Source organism: Myotis daubentonii, chromosome 2, assembly GCF_963259705.1.
Source record: "Myotis daubentonii chromosome 2, mMyoDau2.1, whole genome shotgun sequence".
Classification (NCBI taxonomy): Eukaryota; Metazoa; Chordata; class Mammalia; order Chiroptera; family Vespertilionidae; genus Myotis; species Myotis daubentonii.
The window spans coordinates 113,739,090-113,765,686 of record NC_081841.1 but is presented as its reverse complement, the minus strand read 5'-3'; the positions used below and the strand labels follow the sequence as shown (position 1 = coordinate 113,765,686).

At 39.7% G+C, this 26,597-nt stretch overlaps 2 protein-coding genes across 5 annotated transcripts in view; one reads left to right on the top strand and one right to left on the bottom strand.

Moving 5' to 3' along the window:
* Nucleotides 1-9,252, top strand: part of SMAD9 (SMAD family member 9) — a 111,129-nt gene extending 101,877 nt beyond the window's left edge. For 3 of the 4 annotated variants that reach the window (XM_059684317.1, XM_059684316.1, XM_059684313.1), the window contains one exon: nt 1,364-2,838. In XM_059684317.1, the coding sequence (XP_059540300.1) occupies nt 1,364-1,507 (144 nt within the window). In that variant the 3' untranslated portion in view covers nt 1,508-2,838. Of the gene's footprint in view, nt 1-1,363; nt 2,839-9,072 lie in introns of those variants that run through there. The other variant, XM_059684315.1, reaches the window with a different exon arrangement.
* The window catches only part of RFXAP (regulatory factor X associated protein), a 79,987-nt gene that overhangs the window by 10,171 nt on the left and 43,219 nt on the right, over nt 1-26,597 (bottom strand). The gene's annotated exons all lie outside the window — the stretch shown is intronic.

Genomic DNA, 26,597 nt, shown 5'->3' with positions numbered 1-26,597 from the left:
AAGGTTATGGCTCTATCCTGTCACACACAGAGCAGGGCCGATCAGGGGGTTGGGACACCACACCCTGTCACACCCAGAGCCACAGGGCAATCAGGGGGTTGGGGAGCTCCCCCTATCAGGCACAGAGCAGGGCAGATAGGGAGGTTGTGGCCCCGCCCCCTGTCACACACAGAGCTGCAGGGCGATCAGGGGGTTTGGTCGTTGCCCCCTGTCATGCTGATCCCAGTGCCGGGAGGCCTCGTGGCTCCGTTGATCCTGGTGCTGGGAGGCACATTACCCTTTTACTATATAGGATAGAGACCTGGTGCACAGGTGGGGCCGGCTGGTTTGCCCTGAAGGGTGTCCTGGACCAGGGTGGGGGTCCCCACTGGGGTTCCTGGCCAGTCTGGGTGAGGGGCTGAGGGCTGTTTTCAGGCTGGCGGGTGACTGAAGCTCCCAACTGCTCCTTTTTTTCTTTTTTTTATTCTGGGCCAGCTTTAGCTTTGAGGCTTGGCTCCAGCTCTTAGGCTTCCGCTGCTGAAAGCAGGTTTCTGGCCTTTGTTTACCTTCTGTATTTGAAACAATGTTGCGATCCTGCTGAAGCCGGGCAGACTAAAGCAGGTTTCTGGGGTTTTGTTTAGCTTCTATATTTGTAACATAGTTACTTAGAGTTGCAGCTCAGAGGCTGGCAGCGGCAGGAGGGGAACGTTGGAGTCCTCCGTCACTGAAGCAAGCAAGCCTCATATTCGCTTTAAGCTGCCTGGCTGCCGGCCGCCATCTTGGCTGGCAGTTAATTTGCATATCACTCTGATTAGCCAATGGGAAGGGTAGCGGTTGTATGCTAATTACCATGTTTCTCTTTTATTAGATAAGATTTGCTGCCTCTCCTATGAATGGTAATAAATAGGAAATTGCCAAAAGTGAGCCAGAGAAACAGGAAGAATAAGCTTTGTTAATCAATCCTGAAAAATCAAGAGCATCCTCTAGTTCTTTCTTTATAAGTTCCAGATCCATCATTGGTCTTCAGTTACCATTTTGTGCAAAACAGTGTCTTCAGCCTTAAGGGGGTGAACATAAGTTCAAGTTTCTTCCCTTATGGAGAGAAAATGATTTGCCAGGGTTTTTGACATGACTAGAGCCCAACCATTTCTAGGTTCATGCATTTAGTTGTGAACCCAAAGAAAAGCATTGATTTGGAATCATCTTATGTCTGGTTGATGCAAAACTTATCCTGTACTTACAGGAAGGTATAGTTTATGTTCTCTCAGGTCTCGAGAGCTACTCTGTTGTGTTGGTTAGGTGTCCACTGAGCTCTGTCTTGTGCCTTTGGAGGCTGACTGCAAAGTCTGACAGAATCACTCTTGGCTCCACTCTTGCTTTTCAGGGTTGGGGAGCTGAGTACCATCGCCAGGATGTCACGAGCACCCCTTGCTGGATTGAGATTCATCTTCATGGGCCACTGCAGTGGTTGGACAAAGTTCTGACTCAAATGGGCTCTCCACATAACCCGATTTCTTCAGTGTCTTAATAGTTAGGTCTTAATCCCCATTTCTATAGAACAGATATTGTTGCAGGCAGTGGCTTATATCATTTCAGATTTGCAACTAAAGTGTCTAAGTATATGTGTAAATACATATAATATATACTGTTCATCTATTTTATCACCATTTGTTTTCTGCTTTCTAGTTAAGCTGATGCCATTAGAAAAGCAGGGGTTTTTTTTTGCGCCTATGATGTAAGAAGCAGCAGCTTTACTTGTGGGAGGAAACAAAGAAAGGCAACTCTGTCAATAGTATTTAAAGGGTGTTGGCAGAATAAAAGGCAGCTTTAGTCAGCCATGTCAATATAAGGCAGGTTGTGTGGCCTACCAGAAAAATACTAAAACTGTTTATATAGCAAAAGTCGGGTACTAGCAGCACTAGAGTAAATAACGCTTTTAGACAAAATGTAGCAATCAAACTCATTTAATTTAAATGATTTCACTTTTAGTGCTATTGGCAAGAAAAAATATCAAGTTTATATAATCAATTATGTAAGATAAGACACATAAACTTTATTTCTGAAGTTGAAATATTTATACCTGGACAATTGTGCTCATATTAAGGGTTCATTTTAAACAAATTTAAACTGTGATTGGAAAAGAAACTGTGAAGCTGAAGTCATGTTCCCTCATACTCTACGACTGTAAAAAAGCAATGAGTCTAATATGGCAAGATAAATATGAAAATAGCATGAAATGAACTATATTCCCAAACTGTAAGACCAGAACTTAGTCCCAGAATCACCCAAGGAGATTCCTGCTTTCCACATAGGAAATGAGGCTCATGTTTTGCTGGCTGTTCATGCAGGCAGTCCTGTAGACTTTTGAGTCTGCACAGGGAGCTCTAAGATCATGTGTGTAGGTCCTGTATGAAGAAGAAGCAGGTAATAACAGGAGGATTGGACAAAAGCATCATATGTTTACTCACACCTTCTCACATTCCCACATTAAAAGTCTCTGGGTGACGGCCCTCCTTTTGCCTTATTTACCTCACTTGTTGGCAAATATTAATTATTTATAGGTTACTAAAACAATGGTGAAGATTTTTGAGAAAATCAAGACACATTACTGAGATCAATTTATGAGTTATTTAACTTAGTGTCTCTATTGAATAAATTATCTACTGGTCAAATCTGGTAGGCTCTTATAAAGCTAAATTCTCACACCTGGAAATAACTTCCCAAGTAAAGTGATAATAATTTCATAATCTCTACAATTTCTGGGGAACAGTAGTATTGAATAATAGGACATTTAAAAAACACACAATATTAAAAACCTGTTCTTATTTACCCTTGGATAATAAAGAGGAAAATCCCCCACATTTCTAGGTACTCTTATATATCTACACTAATAAAAGAGAAAAATGGTAATTGGTGTACGACGATACCCTTTTCATTGGCTAATCAGGGCTATATGCAAATTAACTGCCAACTATGATTGGCAGTTAACTGCCAACAAGATGGTGGTTAATTTGCATATGTAGGCACAATGCAGGGAGGTGAAAGGGAAAGCAGGAAGAAGCCCCCTGCCACTGACAGTGATCAGAAACCCAGGGGGTAGCTAAGAGCTGGGGGGCAGGGCAAAGGCGGCCCTGGGGCCGCCTTTGCCCTGCCCCCCAGCCATGATCGGAGAATCAGGCGCCTTTGCCGCCCTGGCCAGTGATAGCAGGAAGTAGGGGTGGAGCCAGCGATGGGAGCTGGACACGGTCGAAGCTGGAAGTCCTGGGAGCTAGGGGTCCCTTGCCTGGGCCTAAAGCGGAGCCCATGATCGCGGAGCAGCTGCAGCTGCGGGTCCCTGCTGCCCGAGCCGGACGCCTCAGCCAGAGGCGTTAGGCCTGGGCAGGGGCGGAGCCTGCAACCGCGGGGAGCTGGGGGTCCCCTGCCCAGGCCTGACACCTCTGCCGGAGGCCTCAGGCCTGGTCAAGGGTCCGATCCGGTGATTGGTGATCAGAGGGTGATGAGGGTCAACTCCTCTGGCCGAGGCATCAGGCCTGGGCGGGGGGCTGAGCCGGGGATTGGGGGGATATGATGGCCCCTTGCCCAGGCCTGAAGCCTGGGTCAGAGGCATCAGGCTTGGGCGGGGGGTGGAGCAAGCAATCAGAGGGAGATGGGGGTCCCCTGCCCAGGCATGATTCCTGGGCCAGAGGCCTCAGGCCTGGGCAGAGGTCAGAGCCAGTGATCGGGGGGGAGATGGGGGTCCCCTGTCCAAGCCTGACACCTCTGGCGGAGGCGTCAGGCCTGGGCAAGGGGTCAATCAGGCGATCGGAGGGTGATGGGGGTCTACGCCTCTGGCTGAGGCATCAGGCCTGAGCAAGGGGCAGAGCCAGCAATCGGAGGGGTGTGGGGGTCCCCTGCCCAGGCCTGATGCCTGGGCCAGAGGCATCAGGCCTGGCCTGGGGGCAGAACCAGTGATGGGGGGAAATGAGGGTCCCCTGCCCAGGCCTGACACCTCTGTCAGAGGTGTCAGGCCTGGGCAAGGGGCCGATCCTGCGCTTGGAGGGTGATGGGGGTCAACGCCTGAGGGCTCCCAGTATGTGAGAGGGGGCAGGCTGGGCTGAGGGACACTCTCCCCCCCACACACACACACCCAGTGCACGAATTTCGTGCACCGGGCCCCTAGTGTAAATATAAGTCCCACCCACTAAACACTGCATTGCTTGAAAAAATATATTACACCCTGTTAAAAATGTATAATTTAAGAAGGCAATTATGCTTGTAACAGATGGTACTTCAGTAATCCAAGAGTTTTCTTCATTTATACATTCTATCTCAACTCTTTGTAGCTTAGTGAACACAGTAGTTATTTCTCATTAAATTATATTCAAGGTAGAAATGATGTGAAAAAGATGAGTGAGTTACTACTGTCACCTCTTATGACTAGTGTTATATAATAGAAACTTTCATATATACAGTAGAAAATAAATATTACATTTTACATGAAGACTAGGTAACCCATTTAGTGTAGTTCATTGTTCATCAACTATGTATTGTGCACCTGTATGTGCCAGGTACAATGTTAGGTGCTGTAGAATCAAATGTAAACAAGAGACAGCCCAGCCCTTGGGTTGAGAGTCTAATATTATATCTGTTTGTGTAGACATCCTCATAATCCAGAACTTGCAAAACAAAACAGAACATACCATCTCCCTTAGCTTAAAAAATGTATTGGTTTCTTAATTATCTCTTTTGAATCATTTCCCTTCTCTTCTGATCATTTAGGTAATGTATGAAGGCTTCCTTGGGTAAATGCTATTTTTCTTCTGCCTAAAACAGTAGGTTTTCTCCTCCTGTTCCTTCTATTTTCTAATAATTTTCCATCTCCCCTTTTCCCTGGAAACGGCATTAATATGGTTGGTGAATCTTTCTCATATGCGTATCATTCCATGAGAGAACAGCAAGTACACCACGTGGTTTTTGATCCAGAGATCAAACATAGCTTTCTTTCTTTTTTTAAAAAATAAACCTTTATTGTTCACATTATTACAGTTGTTCCTCTTTTTCCACTCATAGCTCCTCTCCACCAGGTTCCCACCCCACCCTCTGCCCTTACCCACACCCACTGTCCTCATCCATAGGTGTACAATTTTTGTCAAGTCTCTTCCAACACCCGCACACCCCTTTCCCCCCAGGCCCCGAGACTAGTCAGTCCACTCCCTTTCTATGCCCCTGATTCTATTATATTACCCAGTTTATTCTGTTCATCAGATTATTTATTCACTTGATTTTTAGATTTACTTGTTGATAGATATGTATTTGTTGTTCATAATTTGTATCTTTACCTTTTTCTTCTTCTTTCCCTTCTTAAAGAATACCTTTCAGCATTTCATATAATACCGGTTTGGTGGTGATGAACTCCTTTAGCTTTTCCTTATCTGTGAAGCTCTTTATCTGACCTTCAATTCTGAATGATAGCTTTGCTGGGTAAAGTAATCTTGGTTGTAGCTTCTTGCTATTCATCACTTTGAATATTTCTTGCCACTCTCTTCTGGCCTGCATAGTTTCTGTTGAGTAACCAGCTGTCAATCGTATGGGTACTTCCTTGTAGGTAACTAATTGTTTTTCTCTTGCTGCTTTTAAGATTTTCTTTTTGTCTTTTGCTCTTGGCATTTTAATTATGATGTGTCTTGGTGTGGTCCTCTTTGCATTCCTTTTGTTTGGGGTTTTCTGTGCTTCCTGGACTTGTAAGTCTATTTCTTTCACCAGGTAAGGGAAGTTTTCTGTCATTATTTCTTCAAATAGGTTTTCAATATCTTGCTCTCTCTCTTCTTCTGACACCCCCATAATTCAGATGTTGGTACTCTTGAAGTTGTCCCAGAGGCTCCTTACACTATCTTCATATTTTTGGGTTATTTTTTGTTTTTGCTTTTACGGTTGGGTGTTTTTTACTTCTTCGTACTTCAAATCTTTGACTTGAGTCTTGCGATCCTCTAGTCTGCTGTTGGATCTCTGTATAATATTCTTTATTTCAGTCAGTGTATGCTTAATTTCTAGTTTGTCCTTTTTCATATCCTCGAGGGTCTCACTGGACTTATTGAGGGTCTCAGTAAATTTATCAGCGGTTTCTAGAAAATTCTTGAAAAACCTTATGACCGTGGTTTTGAACTCTATATCCAGTAGTTTGCGTTCCTCCATTTCTCTCATTTGTGGCCTGTTTCTTTGTTTCTAAATTTTGGCTGCTTCCCTGTGTTGTTAGAGTGGCTTTCTGTGCTAGGTGTCCTATAGGGCCCAGTGGCTCAGCCTCCCCAATTACCTGCGGTGGCCACTCTTGGTCCACCCTTTTGTGGGCTTTGTGCACAGTCTTGTTGTACTTAAGCCTTGATTGTTGTTGGTATCACTGGGAGGAATTGACCTCCAGGCCAATTGGCTGTGAGAATCAGCTGCATCTACGGTGGGAGAACTTCTGTGCTGGAGACACCCTTATGGGGCAAGGCTTGCTTCAGTGGGGCTTTGGTGCTCACTGAGTCTGCCCCTGGAGTGTGTCCCTTATGGATATGAGGAGTCGTAATCTGGATGGTCCCACTCTGACTACTGGGCACACTGGCACTTGGATTTCTAAGGAGGTGCTAAATTTAATGTCTGCCTTAGGCTACCCAGCAGGAGCTATGAAGAGATCTTCAGATTCCTCTTCTTTGTTTGGGGTTTGGAGGTGCCTAGATGAGGCCCAGCTGTGAAACAATGCAGGCTGCTGTGGGGCTTTGGGCCTTCTTTTGGATGTTCTGGGTCTTTCTGACCCAGCTGCAGTTTGTTAGGTAATTTTAGATTGCAAAGGGCCAGGTCATTCATACGCAAAAGCCTCTGCCACAGCTTGGGTGGGGCGGGGTCTCAGGGAATCAACAGGGTGGAGAAAACAGCTATGGCTTATCCTCAGTCCTGCCCTAAGAGGTCCCGGGTCACAGTGTCCCGCGGTAATCGCTGCAAGCACCACTGAAAGGAAGTCGCCCTCTTGTTCCGCCCGCTGCCAGACAGTCCAGTTTCTCCCCGTATGATTTTGGGTCCCCAGAGACTCACCTGGAACTGGAGTCCAGGGCCATCTGGAGTTTGTGATTCCCTCCCGATTGAAAAAGACAACTGCCTCCTCAGTTGCCAGCCCTTTCCACGTGCGCCTCTGTACCTCTGCACTTTACTTCCGCACCTCCTCTGAGTCTCAGTGTGCTTTTCTCTTTCCTTATAGTTGTAGAATTTCCACTCAGTCAGCCTTCCTGTGGTTCTGGATGATGTCCATTTTGTCTTTTAGTTGTATTTTTGAAGTGGTTGTGCGAGGCAGCAATTTCTTGTGTTTACCTATGCTGCCATCTTGGTTTCTCTGTCAAACATAGCTTTCTTGATCAAAATTATCCTCTGAGCCCTAGCCAGTTTGGCTCAGTGGATAGAGTGTTAGCCTTCAGACTGAATGGTCCCAGGTTCGAGTCCAGTCAAGGGCACATGCCCTGGTTGCAGACTCAATCCCCAGTAGGTGATGTGCAGGAGGCAACCAATCAATGATTCTCTCTCATCATTGATGTTTCTATCTCTCCCTCTCCCTTCCTCTATGAAATCAACAAAAATATATTTAAAAAATTATCCTCTGATAATCTTATACCTTTACAGAATTAGAACTGATTATTTACAAATGACATTTAAAAAACTTGGATTTGTATACAACTTTTGGAAACTAGGACAAAATATTCCAGTGAACCTAAATTATTTATTTGAAAATAAATAATTAAAATGGTACATAAACATCATCAGTCATGTCTCCCTAAAAGCCTTTATTAGGATATGTGTGAAATTCAGAGAATTTAGAATTGATGAGAAGTGAACCCTTCAGTTATTGTAACATAGACACATTTTAATCATTCTTTAAAATTTTTTTGCTGGAGAAGTTGCCAAAAGCTATAATGTAGTATTTTATTTTAGAATTAGCGGCGCAGTGCACAAATTTGTGCACTAGTGGGGTCCCTCAGCATGGCCTGTGGGATCGGGCCGAAACCAGCTCTCCAACATCCCCTGAGGGGTCCCGGATTGCAAGAGGACATAGGCCAAGCTTAGGGACCCCACTGGTGCACAATCGGGGCCCGTTTAGCTCAGTCCCAATCAGCTGGACCCCAGCAGCAAGCTTACCTACCGATCAGAGCATCTACCCCCTGGTGGTCAGTGCACATCACAGCAAGTAGTTGAGCAGCCTTAGCATATCATTAGCATATTACACTTTGATTGGTTGAGAAGCTAACCAGTTGAGTGGACACTTAGCATATTAGGCTTTTATTATATAGGATTACAAATGTGTTCATTGCATTCATTCCTTGAAGTAGACAATACAAAAAAAGTAATAGCATTCTTTTATAGGATAAGTAGCAAAGTGGACATGCTAAGCCAGTAAATGCATCAGTTGATGCTAAGCATGTTCAACATTGCCATGAAAAAGGTTTATACATAAAGAATAATAACATTCTCTATATCACAAGACAGAAGTTTATCCTGTTGTTCAAGCCTATTTTGTTTTGTTTTGTTTTTTGGTGTTTTTTTTTCTTGTTAAAAAATTGAGATGTGAAAAGTGTTAGGTGATATTTTAATAGATATTAAGCTAGATTCAAAATGTCAGACTATCAGAAGTCACATCTACTTCACTTGTTTTATTGAGGGGTACATTGCAACCATAAAAGCATGCAGAGTGAAGAATTTGACACATTTAAAAACATTGAAGTCCTATACCAAATAAGTGTGCTTTATTTTCAGTTGTAATAATAAAGAAGATAACTAAAAAAATAATAATAATATCTGCCTGTGCTTTGGAACTATAACAATGTCACTGTTCAACACATTGACTGTATGTTTTATTTTGTTTACACTCCGTATAAGTCTGGAAAAGTTGGAATACAATGTAACATTTAAATTCCTTTTATGTTGTCTTCTAAGGAACTGAATACCCCATAACAAAAACACAAGCATTTTATAAAAATCACTTGCTAGACTTTAAGCACTTGCTTAATTTTTAATGGGCCCTGAATATTTGTTATGTATATTTAGTAATTACAGCAAAATATAACATGCATTCCAAATTTTGTATTTTAACAGCATTCAAAATTAGGTGATCCTGGCGTATGTTAAGGATGAGCTCAAATTAATGTAAAACACAACAAAAAAACACTACTTCTATTTAAGTCATGTTTTTAATTATAATATGTATGTTTCAACTATTCTTCAAATGCACAGCTGTACCATTTTGATTGTTTATAATAAAGAATACTGTACCTACATGTCTTCTGGCTCATTTTCCCCTGCAAACCTCATAGCAGGATTCACTGCATGTGGGTTCTTTGAATTATCTTAACCCATCTTGTTTTCAAAGTGGAATGTTTTTAAAGTCCAATATGCTATAGATAATGATTTTAAATTAAGCATCTTGGAATGACTGGCATTAAATATAGAATCTTGAAGATACTTTGCTGTTATTTTAGAGAGGATATGCATAGAAGCATTTTTTCTGAATAGTAGCAAATATCAAGTGATACTGCAGTATATAGGAAAGAATGAACAATTATATTACTATAAATATCTATATATTGCTATACATTACCTATAAGAAAAATGCTAAAGAAGGCTAATGGGGAAAAACTACAATGAAATCCAGGAATATCTCTAAAAATATAAATTCTCAATTCCCTCCATTTAAATTTCTTTGCAGTCCTAACACAAAGGGAAATATGTAACTATTTTGAGAAAACTTACCTTTTTTATTAACTTGAAACTTGATCAAGGTTTTTCTCTTCTCTTCTCTTCTCTTCTTTCTCTTCTCTTCTCTTCTCTTCTCTTCTCTTCTCTTCTCTTCTCTTCTCTTCTCTTCTCTTCTCTTCTCTTCTTTTCTCTTCTCTTCTCTTCCCCTTTTCTCTTTTCTTTCTTTTCTTTTCTTTTCTTTTCTTTTTTCTCCCCCCCGCCCCCCCCGGCCTGGTAACAGTTGCTTAGACATCATCTAGATATGCCAATGTTTCAGATTGATCCCTGGTCAAGGCACATACAAGAATCAACCAGTGAATATAGCAGAAGTGGAACAACAAATCTATGTTGTTTTCTCTCTCCTTCTCTTTCTCTAAAATCAATCAATAAAAAATTTTAAAAAAGAAAGCACTTCTTTTTTAAACAAAATGTTTTTTTCTTAAGGAAATAAAAAGAAATGGAGCTCTTTATTCAAAAGGACTATTTTGTGGAATTCCGAAATTTAAGCAAATGAAACATATTCTAAGTCAGGAAGATATAGGTGGGGATTAAGCTGTAAATTTATGGAGAGCAGTGATTGTATCTTGTTTGTTTTTGCATCTCTCAAGAGTGCCTGACCCTGTTTTTGCATCTTGTGTTTGGTATTGGCATTTAAAACACTAAGTGGTAGAGATTTTTAATATATTATGGCATACATATAAAACAGTGATTTTCAACTTTTCTTTATCTCATGGCAGACATAATTAATTACTAAAATTCTGTGGCACACCAAAAATATATTTTTTGCTTATCTGATAAAAAAGGATATAATTTTGATTAATTCACACCAGATAGCTATTGTGTTGGCTGTTGTCATTTTTTTATTTGACAATCTAAAGGAAAAGAGGTAGGTGTCCCTGACTAAATAGTCAGTTATTGCATATTTTTAAAATGTTGTGGCACACCAGTTGACAATAGCTGACATAAAATACTGTCTCTAAACATTAGTCCATCTTAGAGAAGGAGTATTCTTATCATCCTAGAAACTTTCACATCTTCACTTATCAGATGGTTCTTATGCATCTGCTCCTACTAGATAGGCACTATGGATAACAATGACAACACAGTTTCTGCCTTAAAGAAGCTTACCAGTTTGTGGGGGAGAATGAACAAGTAAACCAATAAAGGTCAGTGTGACAAGCTGCTGGGGGACCAAGGCATGACATCTCCATCAGGCCCTGGGTGGGTACCCAGGAAGGTTTTTGGGCTGATCCAACTTGCCTTCCTTCCCATCAGTTCCTTTAGTCATTCTAGACATTCCCAAACAAGGTTAGGTGCTTATTCTCTGTACTCCCATCATAAATTATGCTCATCAATGATCAGTTATCAAGTCTTTCACCACATTGTTTACTTGTCCATCTCTCTACCAGGCAGGGAGCTCTTTGTGGGCAAACATTGTGTATTCATGCTCATCATTCTCTAGGTATTGTTTGTTTAGAAAGGCATATGAGTTCACATTGTAAAGGCAGAAATTGTATTTGTTTTAAATTCTCCTTTTTTAAACATCAGCAAGTATTCCTCTCTTCAAAATAAAAATAATTGCAAGTCCAGTGACTATGCTGCAGCTGGTGGGAATGAGAGAAGCATGCTTGTGGTTTAATTTGGAAATTCAGTTGACCCTTAAGGGAACATGCAGGGTTGGGGCACTGATCCCCAGGCAGTTGAAAATACACATATAACCTTTGACTCCCCCAAAACTTAACTAATAACCTACTGTTGACCAGAAGCCTTACTGATAACAGTCAACTGGCATATATTTTGTATGATATACATATTATATACTGTATTTTACCAAAAAAAAGTAAGCTGGAGAAAAACTGTTATTAAGAAAATTAGAAGGGAGTGATGTCAGCATCATGGCAAAGGGAGATGATTCCTTTATTTTTCCCTTTAAATCTACAAGTTGGGCAACTATAACACAACAATGGATCCCCTGCTCAACACATAAACGTGCCTGAGAAATCCACACAACTGTGCATCTGAAAGTGGATTTATTGGAATGAGTAGGGAAAGCAGGAAAGGGGGAGGACAGGGACAGTGATGCAGTCACAGTTTGGTGCCACCTACAGCTTCAGTGAGGGTGGTAGCACTAGAGAAGTCTGGCTGAAGCCCCCACACTATAGCCTGGAGTGTAAGAGGGGCAGAGGGAAAAGGCAGCTCACTTTTCTCCTCCCTATTGCAACCCAGCCTGGTAGAAGCAGTGGGACACTTTAAACAGTACAGTGGTGCTGGCAGCCATTGGTGGCAGGGTGACAGAGTGATGAAATTGTGAGCTTTCCTTACTTGGTCTGCCCATCCCAGCAGAGCCTGGCACAGGTAGTAAAAACACTTCCAACAACACAGTGGGTCCAGTGGCTATTGGCAATAAAGAGGCAGTGCTGGAGGCCCACAAAACAGGTTGTATACTACCTTCCAAATTCCCCCACTATGGAGATGATGCCCAGTGTCTGAGGCAAGGTGGTCTTAGAGGTCCACCCAACACACCAGTGTGTGGCATTTTCCTCAACAGATGTGAAGCCACTTCACCATGATCCCAGAGGCAGAAATAGCATGGGTGAGAAAATAAAACTTTGCTATAGCACCATCTACAGTAAAACAAAATAAATTATCCTACCTATCAATCTGCTGAATTGCTAAGAGCAAAATAATATCTAAGCAAGAAAATAGTTTACTACCTCAAATGTACAGGCAGAGAAACAATCCATCAAGTACCATGAATAACCAAGGTAACATGGAAATATATAAAATGAAATTTTTCAGAAACCAAACCTAAAGTCATGGAAGTCTACAGTTTAGATTTGTAGTTATGAAGAAACTCAATGAGAGTCAAGAAAATGGAGAATGGCAGTTCAGTGGACTCAGGAATAAAATTAGTGAGCAAAAGGAGTACTTTACCAAAGATATTAAAACTATAAAAAAGAACCAAACAAATGCTAGAGCTGAAGAACTTAATAAAATGAGATGAGGAATGCATTAGAGAGCATTAGAAATAGAGCAGGGCAGATGGAAGAGAGAATTAGCGAGCTTGAAGAGAAACCTAGAAATGACTCAGGAGGAAGAAGAGAACTGAGTTTAGAATATGAAATAACTCTATGAGAACTATCTGACTATATTAGAAAGAGCAACATAAGACTAATGGGGATATACCAGAGAGATAAGAGAAGGGAATGGAGAGGCTATTCAAAGAAATAGATGAGAATGTCTCAAACCTATGAAAAGAACTGGACTTTAGAATATGAGAAACTAACAAAACACCTAATTATCTTCATGCAAAAAGACCTTCTCCAAAACACATTTTATTAACACTGTCAAAAATAGACACTCAATGAGATTCAAGAAAATGGAGAAAGGCAGTTCAGTGGACTCAGGAATAAAATTAGTGAGCAAAAGGAGTACTTTACCAAAGATATTAAAACTATAAAAAAAAACCAAACAGAAATGCTAGAGCTAAAGAACTTAATAAAATGAGATGAGGAATGCATTAGAGAGCATTAGAAATAGAGCAGGGCAGATGGAATGGAAGGAGATTTGACTTGGGTGGTGAACACACAACACACTATACAGACGATGTATTATATAATGGTAAATCTGAAACCTGTATAATTTTATTAAGCAATGTCACCAAAAAATTAAATAAAAAGAAAAAAAAACTGTCAAAAATTAATGACAAAAAAAGAATTCTCAAGGCACCCACGAGGGGGGAGACCATAATCTACAAAGGAAAACCCATTAGATAATCAGATTTTTTAGTAGAAATATTACAAGCCAAGAGAAAGTGGAAGGAAATATCAAAAATAAAAAGAGAGGAACCATTACTCAAAGTTAATATATCCAGCAAAACTATCCATTAGATTTGAAGGAAAAATAAAGGCTTTCTCCAAAAAACAAATGCTGAGATAATTTACCGCCACGAGATCTGCATTACAAGAAATGTGGAAGGAGGTCTTTAAACATAAACAAAAAGACAAAAATTTAAAAACATTTAAGATGACTAACAGACAGATAGAAGTAATTATTGCAACTGTACTTCATAAGAGGACATTAAACACTTAATTATAACAAAAGTTAAAGGGAGGAAAAGACATTAAAAATAACTATAGCCCGGCCGGCATGGTTCAGCGGTTGAGCGTCGACATATGAACCAGAAGGTCACAGGTCCACTCCCAGTCAGGACACATGCCTGGCTGTGGGCTTAATCCCCAGTGTGGGGCATGCAGGAGGCAGCCAAGCAATGATTCTATCTCATCATTGATGTTTCTATCTCTCTCCCTTCCTCTCTGAAATCAATAAAAATATATTTAAAAAAATAACTATAACTATTGCAATTTTGTTAAAAAATACACAACATAAGAACAGATAATTTGTGACAACAAAAACATAAAAGGAGGAGGAAAAGGACTGAATGTGTACAGATCAATGTACATAAGAGGCAATCAGAAGAAAAAGGGCTATTATTGTATGAGACATCTTTGACAAACCTAATGGTAACCACAAAACAAAAACCCAGACCTGAGACATGAAACATACAAAAAGAGAAAATGAAAATAAATTTTATAGAAAACCACTAAATTAAAATAGCAGACATAAATACAAGGGAAAAGAAACAATGGAGGCCGAGCCAGTTTTGCTCAGTGGATAGAGCATTGGCCTGCAGACTGAAGAGTCCCAGGTTCGATTCTAGTCAAGGGCTGTACCTCGGTTGCAGGCTTGATCCCCAGCCCTGGTCAGGGCATCAGTGGGAGATAACCAATCAATGTGTCTCTCTGTCTCTCCCCTGCTCTTCCACTCTCTCTAAAAATCAATGAAAAAATATCCTCAAGTAAGGATTAATGAAGGAGGAGGAGGAGGAGGAAGAGAAGGAGGAGGAGGAGAAACAACAACAATGGAGACACAGACTATCAGAAAACAAAAGAAAATGCCTGTATTCAGTTCTCATATATCAATAATCAGGCTAAATGTAAATGTACTGAACTCACCAGTCCAAAGACACAGAGTGGCAAGATGGATTATAAAAAGAAGACCCAACTATGTGTTGTCAGCAGGAGACTCATCTCAGCTCCAAAGGCAACATCAGCTCAAAGTGAAGGGATGGAAGATGATACTCCAAGCAAATGTAGCAGTAGTTTCATCTGACAAAATGGATTTCAAGATAACAAGGCTAACAAGAAACAAATATGTATTTTATAATGATGAAGGGGATAATTCACCAAAAAGATATAACATCAATATATATGAACCCAACCTGAAAGCACCAACATATATATATATAAAGGAAATACTAATAGACCTAAAGGGAGAAAATAACAAAAATATAATTATAGTAGGGGACCCAATGCCCCACCTCCAAATTGGGAATGAAGAAATAAACTGTTATTATTTGCAGATGAAATGATTCTATATAGAGAAAACCCTAAAAAAGATCCCACAAAAATATTAGAAACAATAAATACAAAAAGCAGATACATTTCTATATACTAACAACCAAATATCAAAAAGAGAGATGAAGGAAACAATCTCATTTACAATAAAATAAAAAGAATAAAATACCAGCACTGGTTGGTGGCTCAGTCCATGCACTGAGAGATCACCAGTTTGATTGTGGGTCAGGGCACATGCCCAGGTTGCAGGCTCGATTCCCAGTAGGTGGTGCGCAGGAGGCAGCTGATCGATTCATTGATGTTTCCCCCTTCCTCTCTCTCCAAAATCAATAAACATGTATTTTTTAAAAATTAAAAAGAATAAAATAGCTAGGAATAGATTTAACAAAGGAAGTGAAGGACCTATACACTGGAAACTACAAGACATTGTTGAAAGATATGAAGAAGATAAAGAAATGGAAAAATATTCAGTGTTCATGGATTGGAAGAATTCACATTGTTAAAATTTCCATATTACCTAGCAATATACAGATTTAATGCAATCCACATCAAAATATCAGTAGCATTTCTTACACAAATAGAACAAACAAAAAATCCTCCAATTTGTATGGAACTACAAAAGACTTGGAATAGCCAAAGCAATTCTGAGACAAAAGAACAAAGCTGAGGTGTCACACTTCCTGACTTCAAACTATATTTCAAAGCTACAGTAATAAAACCAGTAAAAACAGAAAAAACAGACATAAGACCAATGGAATGGAATTGAGAGCCCAGAAATAAACCCACACATACATGGGCAAATAACTTTCAATGAAGGAATCAAGAATAGAAACTGAGAAAGGAAAGAAGACTAATATATGGTACTGGGAAAACTGGAAAGCCTCATGCAAAAGAATGAAACTAGGCTGCTGTCTGATAGCATATACAAAAATTAACTCAAAATGTATTAAAGACTTGAATATAAGCCTGGAAACAATAAAATACATAGAAGAAAACATAGGCATTAAACTTATGAACCTTGGTCTCAGAGGGTTTTTTTTTGTGTGTGAAATTGACAGTAAAGGCAAGAGAATTAAAAGCAAAAATAAATGAATGGGATTACAGTAAACTAAAAAGCATCTGCACAGCAAAGAGAAACCATTAAGAAAACAAAAAGACAACCAACCAAATGGGAGAAGATATTTGCAAATGAAACCTCTGAGAAGGGACTATTATCCAAACTAGATAATACAACTATTATCTATACAACTCAATATTTTTTATTATTTTATTTTTTATATTATTTATTTGTATTATAATACAGCTCATACAACTAAACAACAATCTAATTAAAAATGGACAGAGGGGAAAAAAATGGTGGGGGTATAGACAGACGTGTCCAGTGCCTTGTCCCGGAGCAGATAAGGGTGAGCAGCTGAAGCGGGTAACATACAGCCCAAATAAGCAGAAGATATTCAGCTGGGAGACAGTTTGCAGCTGGGAAAAGCAGAGGACTCCCAGAGAAAGGGGAAAGTTGGAGATGGTGGCTGGAATCTCTCCCAGAGTGCCGGCTCAGCCGCAGAGACTGCGCCATCTTGAGTGGCTGTTACTGGAAGCATATTCATCCAAAGTCCCGGCATCCAGAGATCGGCTGCTAACCTGGAAACACTGGATCTGGGACAGTGCGACTATGTGGAGCCCTGCTTCTTCTCACGGAAAGGTCAGGCTTTGCCTGAAGGTGCGGTTTGCAATTCAGGTTGAGGAGAGGAACGTGCGCAGGGAGGTCTGCGCCCCACAAAGTCAAAGGCCTTTGGGGCCAGCATGATCCACGAGTGTGGAAGGGCTCCCACAGGGCTGGTGGCAGAAGGGAACACTAAAAATAAGCCCATAGCTGAACTGGATGCAAAAAGGCAGACTCAGATTTTGCCAGTGTGCTGGCTGCTTGGTGCCAGGGGAGAGAGGGCACGGGGAGGAGACTTCTCACAGAGCTGGAAGGTGGAAGGTTGCGAATTCGCGCAACTTCTCAGGCTCTTGTTTTTCTCTCCTCCCCTTAAATATTTGCCTTTGATTATTAAACCCAGTGCATGGGATTGCCCAGTTGGGGACACTTGCAGAGACTGCAGGGGAAAGTTGTTTTTGTGGAAGCTGGGAAACAGAGCGGGGAGTAACGATTAAAGAACCAGCTCTGGGCAGTGGACTTTCCCAAACCAGTTTTAAGTACAATAGAAAAAATAAACCTTAACTACTGGATAGAGAGGACTGATAGCCTCGGAGGTCAATCCAGACACACTGCCACCCAGAGGCAGAGCCACGAACTGACTCTTCTGTAAATACAAATAAAGGCAGTCTGGGAAACAAATACGGCCTGCTTTAAAATCAGGACTGTGGTTTACAGCAACGGAGGAAGAGTGTATTGCAGGGAAATTCAACACTCTCCTGAATACCTGGCAGGACTAACGCATGCCAGACAAAAGAGTAGAAGAACTGAAGGACCTTCACTACTGCACATTTTTATTTTTATTATTCTTTTTTCACCTTTTAATTAAGAAAACAATTTTTTTTCTTTTTTCATCACCTGATTTTACCCTTTAAATTACCACACTTTTATTTTTAACCAGTATTATTACTACTACCATTTTACCATTTTTTAAAATGTCATTTTATTTTTTCTTTATTTTATTTTGGGATTAGTGTTCTACATTCTATTTTCATCTTTCCTTTAGCATCATTTTTCTCTACCTCAACGTTACCTTTATGCCAAAACTCTCTTCCTCACTTTCCCCCTTTTGTTGTCCTGTTTCTCTTACCCCATTCCGGCTTTAGATTTTCCCTATCCTTCTTTTTACCCCGTCAAAATTTCACCCTACTTATATATCCAATTTCCAATCCCCTGCTCTAAATCCATATACATCTCTCCCTTATCTTTTTTCACTATCCAATTTTTTCTCTCTCTCTGTTGTTTTGTTGTTGTTTGCTTGATTGTTGAGTATATTGGGTTTTTTTATGCTTCTTTGTGAGGTTGTTTTGCTTCTTCTTTTTATCTTTCTGTTGTTGTTTTTTTTCCTCTTTTCTCTCTCTCTTTATTTTTTCTCTTTTCTCCTTTTCCAGTTATTTTTGGGCTTCTATTTTCACTTGCCTCGCTTGATATTACTGGTTGTTTGTAGTTTGCATTCATCTCCAGGGATCTGTTGCTGGAAATTGTTGGGATTAGTGGCAGTTCTATCAGAGTTTTCTCTCCATATAAATAGTCTCTTCCCCTCTTATATTTCATTCTCTCTCTTTTCTCTCTTACTTTTTTTCCTCTCTTTTCCCAATTTCATTTTTGCACTCCCTTTTTTTCTTTTTCTCTTTTATCTTTTTCTCTTCTTTCTTCCTTATCCCATAATTCTCTTTGCTCGGGTGGTCACCTTTATTTGGGGTTATTAGTATCGTGAATACATTTGTGTTCAGTGCCTTGTATGTTGTGCCTTGTTGTGTTGTATTTTGTGCCTTTAAATCAACACAGCAGAGAGACAACTCCATAACTAAACACCTGGAGAAGAGAGATCATGGGGAGACCAAGAACCAGCCTGCATATGAAAGAAAAAAAGGCATCACCAGAAAAGGAAGAAAATTAAATGGAGGCAACGGAGGCAAGCAACCTGTCAGAGAAAGAATTCAGACAAATGGTCATAAGGTGGATGAAAAGAATGGAAGACTAATTCAACAATATGTGTAGGAACCAAGAGGAAAGGAAAAATGACATCACTGCTATAAAGAACACAATAGAAAGCATCAACGGTAGACTAGAAGAAGCAGAGGACCGCATCAGTGAGCTAGAAGACAAGGTAGGAAAAAATACCTAAGCAGAGCAGCTTCTAGAAAAAAAAAAATTAAAAAGCAGGAGGAGAGCCTGAGAGAACTCTGGGACAACATGAAAGGAAACAACATCCACATAATAGGGGTGCCAGAAGGAGAGGAAACTGAGCAAGGAATAGAAAACCTATTTGAAAAAATAATGACAGAAAACATCCCTGATATAGGGAAGAAAAAACTCACACAAATCCAAGAAGCTCAGAGTCCCAAACAAAATGAACCCCAAAAGACCAACACCAAGGCACATTATAATTAAATTGGCAAACACCAATGACAAAGCAAGAATCTTAAAAGCGGCCAGAAAGAGACAGAAAGTCACCTAAAAGGAGCCCCCATAAGACTAGCGACTGATTTCTCAACAGAAACACATAAGTCAAGAAGGGAATAGAATGAAATATATAAAGTCATGCAAAGGAAGGGTCTGAATCCAAGAATACTGTACCCAGCAAGGCTATCAATCAAAATTGAGGGTGAAATCAGGTGCTTCACAGACAAAAAAGGACTTCGGGAGTCCTTTTGTGGTTTATTACCACCAAATCAGCAATGCAAGAAATGCTAAAGGGTCTGCTGTAAAAACAAAAAATAGGAAACGACGAAGGAACACAGGGGTAAAGAATAAAAATGGTGACTAACAAGTATCTATCAATAATAACTTTAAATGTAAATGGATTAAATGCCCCAATCAAAAGACATAGGGTAACTGAGCTGATAAGAAAACATAACCCATATATCTGCTGTCTACAGGAAACCCACCTCAGAAAAAAAGACGCACACAGACTGATAGAGAAGGGATGGAAAAAGGTTTTTCAGGACAATGGAAGTGAAAAAAAGCCAGGGTAGCAATACTTATATCTGACAAATTAGATCTCAAATTGAAGGACATAGAAAGAGATAAAGAAGGCCATTTCATAATACTGAAGGGAGCAATCCAACAAAAAGAAATAACTCTGGTAAACATATACGAACCCAATATAGGAGCACCCAAATACATAAGAAATCTTTGGAGGAGATCAAGGGAGAGATGGACAGCAATACAATCATAGTAGGGGACTTTAACACCCCATTATCACCATTGGACAAATCCTCTAAACAGAAACTCAGCAAAGAAACATCAATCCTAAATGACTCACTAGATCAGATGAAATTAATTTACCTCTTCAGAACATTTCACCCCAAAGCCACAGAATATACATTATTCTCAAGTGCACATGGGTCATTTTCAAAGATAGACCATATATTAGGTCACAGACAAAGTCTCTTCAATATCAAGAAAATTGAAATCATATCAAGCATCTTTTCAGATCACAATGGCATAAACTGGAAATCAACTACAATAAAAACAATCCAAAAAAATCAAACACATGGAGACTAAATAGCACGCTATTAAACAATGACTGGGTTACCAAAGAGATCAAAGAAGAAATAAAAAACTTCATGGCAACAAACGACAATGAAAACACAACAATCCAAAACTTATGGGACACAGTGAAAGCAGTCTTGAGAGGGAAGTTCATAGCTCTACAAGCCTACTGCAAGAAACAAGAAACAATGAGAATAAATCACCTAACCCTACCACTCAAAGAGTTAAAAAGAGAGCAACAAGAAAAGCCCAGTGTAAGCAGAAGGAAGGAAATAATAGATAAGAGCAGAGATAAACGACATAGAGACCAAAAAAAACAGTAGAAAAGATCAACAAAACCAAGAGCTGGTTCTTTGAAAGGATAAACAAGATTGATGAACCTCTAGCCAGGCTCACCAAGAAACAAAGAGAGAGGACCGAAATAAACAAAATCAGACATGAAAGAGGAGAAATAACAACAGACCACACAGAAATACAAATGACTGTTAGAAATTAATATGAACAACTCTACTCCAACAAACTAGACAACCTGGAGTAAATGGACATATTCCTAGAAAAATACAACCTTCCAAAACTTAATCTGGAAGAATCTAAAAATCTCAATAGGCCAATAACTATGGAAAAAATTGAAGCAGTCATCAAAAAGCTCCCGGCAAACAAAAGCCCAGGGCCAGACAGCTTCACAGGGGAGGTTTACCAAACATTCCAGGAAGAACTAAAATTTATCCTCCTCAGACTATTCCAAAAAACTCAAGAGGAAGGAACACTTCCAAGCTCGTTCTATGAAGCCAGCATCACCCTCATACCAAAATAAGACAAAGACAACACAATGAAAGAGAATTACAGGCCAATACCCCTCAAGAACATAGATGCCAAAATCCTCAACAAAATCTTAGCAAATCGGATCCAGCAGTACATCAGAAAGATCATACACCATGACCAAGTAGGATTTATCCCAGGGATGCAAGGATGGTACAATATCCGCAAATCAATAAATGTAATACATCACATAAACAAATTGAGAGATAAAAACCACATAGTCATATCAATTGATGCAGAAAAAGCATTTGACCAAATCCAACAACCTTTCTTGATAAAAATTCTCAGCAAGATAGGAATAGAAGGATCATACCTCAACATAATAAAAGTCATATATGACAAACCAACAGCCAACATCATACTCAATGGGCAAAAACTAAAACCATTCCCTCTAAGAACAGGAACAAGACAGGGATGCCCCCTCTCACCTCTCCTGTTCAACATAGTACTGGAAGTACTAGCCATTACAATCAGACAAGAAGAAGAAATAAAAGGCATCCAAATTGGAAAAGGAGAAGTAAAACTGTCCTTATTTGCAGATGACATGATACTGTACATAGAGAACACTAAAGGCTACATCAAAAAATTATTAGACTTAATGAATGAATTTGGCAATGTAGCAGGATACAAAATTAATACCAAGAAATCTATGGCATTTCTTCACACCAATAGTGAACTTCCAGAAAGTGAGACTAAAAAAGCAATTCCATTTACAATCGCATCAAAAAAATTAAGATACCTAGGAATAAACTCTACTAAGGAGGTAAAATACTTATACGTGAAAAACTACAGGACACTGAAAAAAGAGATAGAGGAAGACTTAAACACATGGAAAAACATACCATGTTCATGGATTGGTAGAATCAATATCATCAAAATGTCCATACTACCCAAAGCAATCTATAGATTCAATGCAATCCCCATTAAACTACCAATGGCATATTTCACAGATCTAGAAAGAACGTTCCAAAAATTCATCTGGAATAAAAAAAGACCCCGAATAGCTGCAGCAATCCTGAGAAAGAAGAACAAAGTGGGTGGGATCTCAATACCAGATATCAAACTGTATTACAAAGCTACTATACTTAAAACAGCTTGGTACTGGCACAAGAACAGACATATAGATCAATGGAATAGAATAGAGAACCCAGAAATTGATCCAAACCACTATGCCCAATTAATATTCGACAAAGGAGGCAATAGCATACAATGGAGTCAAGACAGTCTCTTCAATAAATGGTGTTGGGAAAATTGGACAGATACATGCAAAAGAATGTAATTAGACCACCAACTCACACCATACACAAAAATAAACTCAAAATGGATAAAAGACTTAAACGTAAGATGGGAAAACATAAAAATACTAGAGGAATCCACAAGCAGCAAAATCGCACACATATGCCAAAGGAATTTCTTCTCTGATACTGCTCCTAGGGCAATGGAAACTAAAGAGAAAATAAACAAATGGGACTACATCAAAATAAAAAGCTTCTGCACAGCAAAAGAAACCATCAACAAAACAACAACAAGACCCACTACATGGGAGAACATATTTGCCAATGATATCACCAATAAGGGTTTAATCTCCAACATCTACAGGGAACTCATGCAACTTAACAATAGAAAGATAAACAATCCAATCAAAAAATGGGCAACAGACCTAGATAGACACTTTTCGAAAGAGGACATACAGAAGGCCAAAAGATATATGAAAACATGCTCAAAGTCACTAATTTTATGAGAGATGCAAATCAAAATGACAATGAGGTATCATCTCACACCTGTGAGAATGGCTGTCATCAACAAATCAACAAACAACAAGTGCTGGAGAGGATGTGGAGAAAAAGGTACCCTTCTGCATTGCTGGTGGGAATGCAGACTGGTGCAGCCACTGTGGAGAACAGTATAGAGCTTCCTCAAAAAACTAAAAATGGAACTCCCATTTGACCCAGTGATCCCACTTCTAGGAATATATCCCAAGAAGCCAGAAACACCAATCAGAAAGGATATATGCACTCCTATGTTCATAGAAGCAGAATTCACCATAGCTAAGATTTGGAACATCCTAAGTGCCCATCAACAGATGAGTGGATTAAAAAACTGTGGTACATCTACACAATGGAATTCTACGCTGCAGTAAAAAAGAAGGAACTCTTGCCTTTTGAAACAGCATGTATGGAAGTGGAGAGCATTATACTAAGTGAAATAAGCCAGTCAGAGAAAGATAAATACTCATGATTTCACTCATTTGTGGAATATAGAGAACAACATAGACTGATGAACAGAGACAAATCCAAAGACAGAGAAACAGCATTCAGACTATTAATCCCCAGAGGGAAAGTAGGGGAGGGAGGGGGCAAGGGGAAGAGATCAACCAAAGAACTTTTATGCATGCATATAAGCCAAACCAATGGACATGGACAACAGGGGGATGAGAGCATGAGTTGGTGGGGGGCAGGGGGGGGATCGGGATTTAATAGGGGGATGAGGACACATTTGTAATACCTTAACTAATAAAGAATTTTTTAAAAATAAAATAAAATAAAAAAATAAAAATGGACAGAGGACCTGAATATACACTTTTCCAACAAAGATAGAGATGGTCAAAGACATATGAGAAGATGCTCCATATCACCAGTTATAAGGGAAATGCACATCAAAACTACAATAAGATACCACCTCACAACTACTAGAATGGCTGTTAGCAATAAGACAAAAATAGCAAATGGAGAAAAGTGATCCCTAGTACAGTTCTGGTGGGAATACAAATTGGAAAACAGTATGGAGTTGCCTCAAAAAATTAAGACTAGAACCATCAATCCCTCTTCTGGGTATCTACCTAAAAAATTTGAAAACATTTATTTGTAAAGATATATGTACCTTGTGTTCATTGGAGCATTATTTAAACAGCTCAAAACATGGAAACAATCCAAGTGTCCTTTGACAGGTGATTGGATAAAGAACACGTGGTACATACTATGCAATGGAATACTGCTTGGCCATAAAAATTATGAAATATTGCCAACATGAATAGATCTTGAGAGAATCATGCTAAATGAGATAAGTCACAGAGAAAATGACAAGAACTGTTTTATTTCATTTATATGTGGGATATAAAATAGAAAGCAACAAACTAACAAGCAAATGACAACAAAAACAAACTCATAGATACAAACAACAGAATTATGCTCACCAGAGGGAAGGGGAATAGAGAGAAAACAAAGAGTCAAATACATGGGGACAGAAGGAGAATAGACTTTGAGTGGTGGGCATACAATAGAGTATACAGATGTTGTATTGTAAAAATTGTGCCCCTGAAATTTATATAATATTATTAACCAATGTTATCCTAATAAATTTAATTTCATTTTTTTATGTCAAGCAAAAAAGAAAAAACCCTAAGTAAGAGAAAATACATTTAAAGTCCTGTATAGCCCTAGCTGGTTCGGCTCAGTGAATAGACTGTCGGCCTGGGGACTTAAGGGTCCTGGGTTTGATACCAGTCAAGGTCACAAGCTAGGGTTGTGGGCTCGATCCCCAGTAGGGGGCATGCAGGAGGCAGTTGATGAATGATTCTCTCTCATCATTGATGTTTCTCTATCTCTCTTTCCATCTCCCTTCCTCTCTGAAATGAATCACACACACACACACACACACACACACACACACACACACACACACACACACATATCCTATATAATAAAAGGCTAATATGCAAATCAACTGAACAGAACGACTGGTTGCTATGATACGCACTGGCCACTAGGGGGCAGACACTCAATGCGGGAGCTGCCCCCTGGTGGTCAGTGCGCTTCCACAGGGGGAGTGCCTCTCAGCCAGAAGCCTGGCTCACGGCTGGCAAGAGCAGTGGTGGTGGCTGTAGCCTCTTCCACCTCCGCAGCAGTTGGACTCCTGGACTTGGAGAGGGTGCAGGCCAGAGGCCAGGCTGAGAGACCTACACAAGTGCACAAATTTTGTGCACTGGGATATATATATATATATATATATATATATATATATATATATATTTAAGTCCTGTACATACATATGTATTGGAAAAACATCCACATGTAAATGGATCCACACAATTCAAACCTATGTTATTGAAGGGTCAACAGTACATATGCAGTTGCACAGCAGTAGTAAATGTAGCTTTGACAGTTAAACAGTTAAAATTGTTTTATTTTAAGCACTTAGTTATTTTCAAAATATGTATTTTAGTAAAGATAAGAAGGATAAGGAATTATGATGTTGCAACACCAAGTTAACAAGGAGTATTAAAAAACTCTCCAATTCTGCAACTTTATCTGTATGATCATTAATGATCCCATTATTTGCATGTATCTGATAAAAATATTGGGTATGGCCTCAGAATTACTCCAGTGGGCTGAAAAATGATATTAAACAGAGTAAATATAATAAAAATTACATTCAGTTTGACTTTTAAGCCAAAAATTATTCACAACTGCAATGTTATCCTATCTAATAAAAGAGTAATATGCAAATTGACCATCACTCCAACACAGAAGATGGCTACCCCCATGTGGACACAAGATGGCCACCACAAGGTGGCCAGCAGGGGAGGGCAGTTGTGGGTGATCAGGCCAGCAGGGTAGGGCAGTTGGGAAGGACCAGGCCAGCAGGGGAGCAGTTAGGGGCAATCAGGCAGGCAGGCAGGCGAGCAGTTGGGAGCCAGCAGTCTGACTTCGTTTAGGGTAGTTGGACATCCCTTGAGGGGTCCCAGATTAGCGAGAGTGCAGGCTTGGCAGAGGGACACACAGCCCCCCCACACACATGAATTTCATGCATCGGGCCTCTAGTTTGCATATAATGCTAGCCAATGACAGGTTAACTTATCTCTAATCTCATCAGTTAGAAAGAAATAAAACCTTAAAATTTCTAAAAATAACTTACTGATATTTAATGAAGAGATATCTGTGGAGAGAGGCTCAGGAGCAGGGTTCAGAAGACTTTTTCTATGAAGAGCCAGATAGTAAATATTTTCATCTTTACAAGCTCTGTGGCCTCTATTGACTGTTGCGACTACTCAGCTCTGCCACTATAGTGCAAAAGCAGCCACACACAGTATGTAAGCATATGAGCATGGCTGTGTGCTAATAAAAGTTTTTGGACACCAAAATTTGAATTTCCTATAATTTTCATGATACACCATATATATATTTTCTTTTTCTCCCCAACCATCTAAAAATGTAAAACAATTCTTAGCCTTTGGCATCTGGTCTGGGGAGTGGTGTCAGAGCTTGCTTTCAAAGTCCTAACTCTAGATGTAGAGAGACCATCTTGAATATTCTAATCACAGCCATGCTCCCATGTGAATGCATCCTCATGAGATACCTCAAGCCTGAACACCTGAACTGCTCAGCCACCACAAAATTGTGAGTAAAAAAAAGGGAAAAAAGTTTGTCATTTTAAGCCACTATATTTTGGGGTAGGAT